General features: G+C 34.9%; 1 protein-coding gene across 1 annotated transcript; it reads right to left on the bottom strand.

Moving 5' to 3' along the window:
- Positions 1-1728: 1728 nt before the first annotated feature.
- LOC120077616 (CDT1-like protein b) lies at positions 1729-5326 on the bottom strand. The gene is made up of 7 exons (XM_039031556.1): positions 4958-5326; positions 4733-4852; positions 4132-4351; positions 2878-3720; positions 2567-2762; positions 2385-2475; positions 1729-2225 (listed from the first exon to the last, which is right to left on the bottom strand). Exons 1-7 carry the CDS (start codon positions 5311-5313, stop codon positions 2168-2170), a joined length of 1884 nt encoding a protein of 627 aa, XP_038887484.1. The 5' UTR covers positions 5314-5326; the 3' UTR covers positions 1729-2167.
- Positions 5327-8778: the final 3452 nt, after the last annotated feature.

Genomic DNA, 8778 nt, shown 5'->3' with positions numbered 1-8778 from the left:
ATGCATCCTTTTTTAGTGCAGGAGTTGAATGTCTAGCTAAATTCTAAAAAGAAAAACAAGTTTTTAAAAACTACTTTTTTTAGTTTTCAAATTTTGGCTTCATTTTTTAAAGCAGTAGTAAAAAAGTAGATAACAAAATAAGAAGTTTAGAGGTAATAGGAATGTTTATAGGCTTAATTAAATAAAATAAATAAATGATTATCAAACGAGACCTAAATGATTAAAATTTGATAAATGATCCCATTTGTGACTTGTCATTGAACAAAAAATGAAAAGGTTGGCTCATCATTTTGCCTTATGTATATTAACAATCTATATTATTTTCCACATCTTTTTCAGTTATTGTATGGATTCATATTTTGACATTATACAATAAGACAATCAAAATAAACCTTAATTAGCACCATCCTTGAGGCCATCTGTTTTGATAATCCCATTTCTTGAACCATTTCTTTCTTGAGTTTGAACCTAACAATGTATTCCTCTTCCCTTTCCATGGTAAAGAAAATTTCGACAAAAACGAACCCCCTTTCACGTACTTCGACTTTTGGAGATGTTGTAGTCGAGGTGTGTACGAGACAGGCAAGTAGTACTTGTCGTCATTGTTATCGTCGTCATCTTCTTGAAGAGGAAAGATTTCGTCTCGAGTACGAGTTGAGTTGAGCTTGAGATACCTAAGTTCAAGAGTTTCATGGGGTATGTTTCTAGCTAGCAAAGGAGAAGCTCCACCCCAATTGTTTTTGCCAAGAGAAGGGTGTTGGGGTGTTCTAAATTCTACTATGTGCCTCATATTCTTTTTTCTTTTTACTCACTCAATTAATACTCAAACCAACCAAATTCAGCTAGTTTTTGTAGTAAGAATCTTGGTTTGCTCTGTCTTTTATCTTCTTCTTTGTAGATATCAATGGGAGGAAACTTCCAAGAACTACATTGGTTTCTTCATCAAAGTTGTGACTGAGAGAATGAGAGCTACAAATTAGCCATTAAAATTAGATATGTTAATATATTGAAGAAGTAAAATACTTTATATGCAAACATTTGAGACACTTTATTATTGTTTATCTATTTGTCTTGTAGTTTCAACCATTAAGATCAGTTTTGATTGGGAAAAAATTAGCCAAATGGAGGAGATTATTACAAGAAGTTTCTTGGGATTTCTGTATTGGATTACCTAAATTTCAATTCTTCCTCCACGTGCTCGTGCTTGCACTCAACTAATCTAATATAATAGTGCTCTCATACGCTACAGTTAGTTCTTCCTCCTTCACTTCACGCTCTTGCATTCATGCTTGTCATTCTTTCAAAAAAATGATAAATTATTTCTAACACCAGCAAAAGATTATTTTTCACTATTTTCAAAAGCCTAAGGTCAAACTATATAGACATGAAATTTGAGTCATCCAATCAAAAAACTGAACTTTCTTCATCTAGGTCTCGCAATTGTACGGTGTTTACAATAAATACTACATCTAAATACATAGATTCTAACCACAAATTGGAATCTACTTAAAAGAATAGAAAAGTGTAATAAAGTGACTAATTTGCTACTCACTCCTTCCTGGCTCGTACTCATGTTTGCATTCAACTAATTTGCTAATCCAATTGTGTTCTCACACACTAGGGTTCTTCCTCCTTTAATCTCAAGCTCTCGCATGCTTGCTACATTGGTAAGTTATTTGTGACTTCAACAAAAGGCTTTTTTTCATAGTCTTCAAAATCTAAGTCAAAGGATATATTGGACATGAAATTTGAGTCATCCATACAAAAAACTCAAGTTTCTTCATCTAGATCTCGTAACCTTACAGTGTATACAATAGACATTACATCATGTTTTGGTTTTGCAATACCTAGATTCTTACTACAAATTGGAATCTATTTAAAAGATTAAAAAAATGTAATAAAGTTGAAACTTGGAAGGAATTCTTGTTATTATCTATAGTATATCTGGAAAAAAATGGTAATAAGTTGACTGACACTAATAGGCTCCATCAAGGACAAGGGCAGCGATCAATCAAAACAAAAAGGTGCTCATTCAGTTAGAACTTTGGTATTTTTTTCGTTTTTGGTTAATTTACATTATAGAAAGCTATGAGCTTTGCCATTTCAATTGTTTCTACGAAGTTGGATGCTGAGGAAAAAAAGTGGATCAACTTCTCAGCTCCTTTCTTCACTTAGCTTCTTCAAGCCGAACACGTACCGATTCGGCATTCGACAATTTATTGATGCTGCAATAACAAACCAGATAGGATCTAAGTAACCCCTTGTTGCTAAATAATACATTTTTGTAATATAAGTTCTTGCAAAAGATATGCTTTTTTTCATCGTCTAATGGATGTTTTTCCAAAACTATGTTTAGTATAAGAGTGTAAGATAGAAAAGCTCACCAAACTAGCACATCGCCACTGGATGCTGGCTTCTGAGAAATCCATTCGGGAACTAGTTCGAACATCAAATCTAGCTGCTCTTCAATTTCTCCTACGAGTACAACAGAAGAAATGGATCAGCTCTCCCAAACATGCTAAAACAAATTGGTAGTTAATGAAAATAGGTGTAATTATTTGCTTACTTCTGTCGGTGATATCGACACTGCCAACGATTACTTTGTAAATTAGCTCCTCCCTTGTAATAACTGTACGCTTGTGGAACAAGAAAAAGATAGCATTGAATAGTTTTGGCAGGTTAGCAATCATTTTCTGTCGTCGCTTAGCCTGTGTTATTGCTGGCATTTGTTCTTCTTTTATCTTCCTTTCTTTCTCTCTGATCTGCAAATTGAGAACACGAGAAATTCTTAACATACTGTCATGTTTGACTACAAATGTTAGTTTCGATCAGCACAAACTAAGTGAAAATTTCTTATAAGAGAGGGAATGGTCATACCGATTGCACAAGGCTCGGAGTTAGAACATCTAGAATGTCATCATCGAGTGAAACATCTGTTTCATCCTTATTTCTATCTTCCTTTGTGGGAGTGTCAAATACAAGCGATCTCGAACGGGGAGGACGTCTGACCAACTTGTTTGTTGAGAAAGAAGAATCGTCATCTGGAGTCATGGAACTTCGTTTTGGTGGGGCCATTGCAGGTGTGCTAGCCATTAGCCGAGCTGGGGTTGAAACAAGCTTTGCAGGAGTTGAATCAATATCACTAATTTTTGCAGATTGGTCATCTTCTTTTGTCATGGTTACTCTCCCTACCATATTACTGGGAGTTGTGGGAAGGGGCAATGCTGAAGAACGAACGGGAGAAGCATAGTTTTCAAGACAATGTACATTGCAAGTTGAGTTGGAAGGTAGTTTAACTGGGGAGGAAGGCTTAGTTGAAGATACTGCATCACAAGATTCAGTATCGATATCCATCTCAGCATCGACATAAGATGAAGTTTGGTCAGAAGGCTTTGCAGCTTGGTCAGTTTTTGCCATTTCTCTGTCAACAACATTTTGAGAGAAACGCCGGCTAAAAGATGGTGAAAAATGAGATAATCCTAATAATTCCTTCTGGTGACTTCGGCCAGGAACAGTCATGGTAGATTTAATTATCCGGAAACCTTGATTTTCTTCTGAATGATGATTAAAGGGAATCCCTTCTGTTGATGACATTGGTTGCTTAGGAGCCAGTTGCTCAGTTGCTGTCTTGTCAGAAGAAAACGAGTTGGTTTTTGGGAAAAGTTCTTGACTTCGAAAATTGAATGGATTCGGCAGCAAGTCCTTTGGAACATCATCAGTCTGAATATAGAAGAATGCTTTAGAACATATAAAATTTGAAGGCGCAGGATACAGTATAGTCAAAATACAGGAGAAGAATGACTTCCAAAATGAAAGAAAGAATCCAAACCATCTTGAGTGGTTATAATATGCAAATTACTTAAACTTCTACGATCAGAACTCCTTTGCACACCAACTTTATTCCTAAACTATACAATTCGTGAAGCAACATCCAGCAAGCATCAATGCATTTTGTTTAAAGATATTCCATGACGACTTGTAAACAGAGCAAGTACTTGCAATAATATAGAGGGACCTCAAGTTTTCACATTTCAGACCAGTGACTACAGAGATCTAACAATCTAGGATTCTTGAGAACAGATACAATTGAATACTACATCTACAAATCACATAAGGAAAATGATTGCATACCTCTGGATGAGAACTCTCAAATTCTGAAAGCCGTGCCCTAAACAACTTCCTGAGTTGCATATACTGATCCTCCTGACTCTCTAGGACGCCAAAATTGAAAGATATGTGAAGATCAGGCTTCATACAGCAGGTCCGCTCATCATAGACCAGGACCTTCTTGAGCACAATTGCTTCAGGTAAAATAAACTTCAATTGAGCCAAATGACCATACGAAAACCTCCTGCACTCATAGCCATCAAATTCAAAATCAGAACACACAGTATACTAGAGATATTCTCCCTGAATCATATAAGAAGTCTAAGAAGTACATGCCACAAAACTAAGTAAAACTAGAAGGATTTGAAAACAGTCAACACAAAATCGTCAATCCTACAAGGATGGACTTCCTATATCAGGACAAACACAATCCCACTTCACAAAAAAAATCTTATACTCAGACCAAGATCCATATACAAACGAGTAATACTTTTTTACGAGTTAACAAGAACAAAACTCACAAACTTCTTCGGTATTACTTAGGCACCCAATCATTCAAAAAATAGTACATTAATCTGCACTATCAACACACAAATCGATGGAGAGGAAAAGGCAGAATAAGTACCTCTCAGTGAGGACTTCAATCTTAGGGGATACATTAGAGAAGTTGGAAGCTACACCTTTAAATCGTAACAACCGCATAGCAGAATCCAAACTATCAAAGAACTTACACAACATCTCAAATCTGCAAACACCAAAGCAACAAAACTCATTCAACAAACATTCAAACTAGATCTACCAGCCAACAATCGATCATCCAAATTCGAGATCAAGAAACAAAAAAACTTACTTCTCAGGCAATTTCCTAGACTTATCAACAGGAGTCTTGGATCTAGTAGATTGACTTTCATTCTGCCACGAATCTATCTGTCTTCTAACCGATTTACTCCCTTCAGTACTCAGATCACGAGACGGCTGACGATTAGATTCACCAACACCCCGAGCAGCTCGCCTAACCTCTTTGATTGAAAGCGCAACCCTGCGGTTCCTAGTTCTGGTAGAGAGCTCCGCCGGCTTCTCCGGCGTCTTGGAGCTCAAAGATTGTTGATCTTCAAACAAGGATTTGGAGTTGGAACGCAAAGTTTTCTTCGATTTGAAGGGTAAAGTTGATGATGATGAAGAAATCTTCCCTGAGGCGTCCTCCATCGTTATCGATTATAAGAAGGGAAAAATGTGATTTAGGGTATGAAATCTGAGGGGGTTTATATATGGGATGGGTTTTGGCGGGAATGAGGAGCTAGAGCTGCTCTGTCAGCTTGCCACGTGGTTCCCGCCAAAATAACCCGTTCGTTCCCGCGGAAATGTTTTGGGTTGTTTGGAAGCTGGATTAGTATAAACCGGAATATCGGCTAATTCAATACTTAATCGGTGTTTGCGTAAAACCCAGCTCGAGTGAACGTTGGTTCCCGCCAAATATTATTTTTGGCTTTGTTTGGAATATGGCTAAGTGTAGCCTGATTGTTGGATAAAGTAATACTAGGATCAGATTCTCTTGGATCTTGGGGAACGTGGGCCAGTCTGGAACTTCATTTTAATTCCCATTTTGTATTAATAGTATTTAGGTTGAGTAATGATAAATAAGGAAAAATATTAATTTTGACCCAAAACTTATTAAGTTATATCAATTTGGACCTAAATATTTAATTTCATTAATTCAAATACTAAAATTATAAGTGTTGCAATTTTAATGCTCAATTCAATTTTAGATAATATGTCTATTGCTACTAGTTTTAACCAAAAAAAAAAAAAAAAAATCAATTTATACTCCTAAATTCTGGGTGTTGTATCAAATTAAATCAAAAACTAATAATTGTATTAATTTAAACTATGAACCTTTGAATTGTATCAATTTAAACCCCAAACTAATAATTATATCAATTTAAATCGTGAACTATTATAAGTGTATCACTTTAGACCTTAAACTTTCATAATTGTATCAACTTAAACCCTCTAATATGTTTTGTTTGGATATATTTATGAAAGTTCAATGTTTAATTTGATATATTTATGAAAATTTAAGGTTTAAATTGATACACTTACGAAAGTTCAGGGTTTAAATCGATATAATTATTAGTTTGGATAGTTTGGGGTTTAGATTGATGTAACTCCGAAAGTTGAGGGTTTAAATTGATACAATTTTTAGTTTAAGGTTTAAATTGATACAACTTCAAAGTTTATATTAGGAGTATAATTGATATTTGCTCAAAACTATATATATATATATATAATTCTTCGTAAATTTAATAATTTCAATAAAAATAAAGTTTTGCACAAAAATAAGTTGACCGATGCACAAACTAAATGTTGAATAGCATTTCCAAAATTCATAAATTCAACGAAGAAAAAGTTTCGATGTTAAATTTCCTTTCAAAATTATCAATTTCATATCGTATATATGTGTTTGTAATTCAATTGAGTACATAAGATAACACTTTTTTTTAGATATACTTGGAGTGAAAATGTATTAAATGTTTAAAATAACAACATTTTTAATGTTTGTTAAAATGTCCACCTTTATGTTTAATTTTTCTTCCTAATAATATTTTTATGGTAAGAAAATATATTAAAATAATAACATTCATTATTTTATAAGATTTATTAAAAGTACATAGACTAAAATGGAATTCATCGATTTGACACGACATTTAATGACTAAAAGGAGGAGATTGGAATTTAGGGCTTGAGATTGGAACTTGGTTTGGTCAGTGGTTGAAGAAATTTGCAACATATCCAAGGAATATCAATTCAAGATTTGATGTTTGAAGCTTAAACTCTTTAGAAGAATGTATAGTAGGATTCCTTTGGTTATGAAAAAGTTTGGATATTATGTTTTTATATTAGTTATTACATTTAATACATTTGTAAAACTCGCATCTTACTTTTCTCTTTTTAATCATGTTTATTGTTTAAGTTAAGCAAAGTGTTGGGTTAAATATTTAAGTTAGATTGGATTTGTGTATTTTGAGGTAAAGGATAAGTTTGAAGAAGGAAAACGTTTAAATATGAGAAACTTGGCTCTTGGATACTTATTGAGCTAGCCTTACAAAAAGAAATTCTGGCTAAGTGTTAGTCGTGATGAGTGGTGGCCAAGTATCGAGTAAGCATAAGGCAGGCATCAAATAAATGTTGTCGAGCACCAAGTATAAGTGATCGAGGAAGGGTCGAGCGTCAAGTATAAGTGATNAAGGGTCGCGTGTCGAGCAAGCTCCCAGCGTCAAGTTTCCCATCGAGTATCGAGTTCCTTCCATCGAGTCTTCAGCAGAGAACCATCGAAATTTCCATCGAGTAAGGACCCTTTTCCATCGAGATTTTCCATCGAGGATTGAGTTTGCTCGAAACGTTCAGCTTTAAGCTTTTCTTTTAGTTATCCAGACAAATGGCTTAATTTTGGCCCTTAATCTCCATTAGTGGGTGAGGTGGCTTAAGGAGATTTCATGCATAAGGGTTGGACAGTAGTATAAAAGGAAAGAGAACTTTAAGAGCTCGTTTTGGACGATCCATTCGAGCAATCAGACAAACTTGGTATCGTTGGAAAGCTCTTTGAGTCTAGTTTTTGAAGCCAAGCCATTGGAAGGAAGTTTCACCAGAAGAAGGTCGGAAAATGAAGGAAGTAATGATGGGTTCCGTTTTTGGGTGAATCCGGGCCGTCGACGAAGAAATCAAGATCCAGGCTGAACCACATGGAATTTTAAGCTAAAAATTTAAGGTAATATTATTATCACCTTTATGAGTAAGTTTGTAGAAGGAACTTTTGTAAGATAAGGTATGGAGTTTGAGTTACATATTTTGGAAGCTAAACCTAGAAAGTGTTAAACAAGCAAGCAGCTTTGTGGTCTAGGGCCACTGGGAAATATTTAAAGCTCTAGATCAAACCACGAAGAATTTTATACTGAAATTTTGTGGTATCCTTGTTAACACAATTCCGAGCATGTTGGAAGAAGGAATTTTCTTAAAATGAGTTCTGGATTTCGAGTTATTGACCTTAAAATCTGAATCTGGATTTTTTTGGCCGAATAGGCAACTACTTGCTAAATGTGGGCTTGGCACCCCAAAAACCCTACTAAATACTGGGTGTGGGCATCAAAAAGGAGGCAACCTGCTGAATTTTATGCCCTTTTAAATTCTACTAAGTACCCGACACCCTAAGATAAGTTACGAAAATTTGAATGCAAAATGAATAAATATGAGCTTAATTCTGAAAGCGAGTCTAAAAATGGAAACCATGACTAGTAACTAAAGTAATTTGATATGTTCACAGGATTGACATTAGTAGGAGAAGCTCGTCAATCTTAAAAGGATTTCCCAAAGACTGTGGATGACTCTAATGTTTACAAATGTTTATGAATGATTTAACAAGTCTATGAAAAGTTACTTATTGATAGCCTGCCTCAAACGTTTACCTAACTATTTACTTTACTAATGTTACGAATGTTTGGTAGAATAATAACTTATAGAGTATGGATAGTGATGGTCCAGGCATGATGTTCTTAAGTAATTAATGTCTAGTGCTTATGAAGTATGTTGCCCTAGACAAAATCTGAATGGTTAGTGTATGCTACTAGGGAAAGCTAGGTCTATAAGACAAGCTAAGTGTGAGGTTTATGTGAAGGA

This window comes from Benincasa hispida, chromosome 5 (assembly GCF_009727055.1).
Source record: "Benincasa hispida cultivar B227 chromosome 5, ASM972705v1, whole genome shotgun sequence".
NCBI classification, from domain to species: domain Eukaryota; kingdom Viridiplantae; phylum Streptophyta; class Magnoliopsida; order Cucurbitales; family Cucurbitaceae; genus Benincasa; species Benincasa hispida.
Note: the sequence above shows the minus strand (reverse complement) of the source record. Positions and strands in the feature narration are given on the sequence as shown.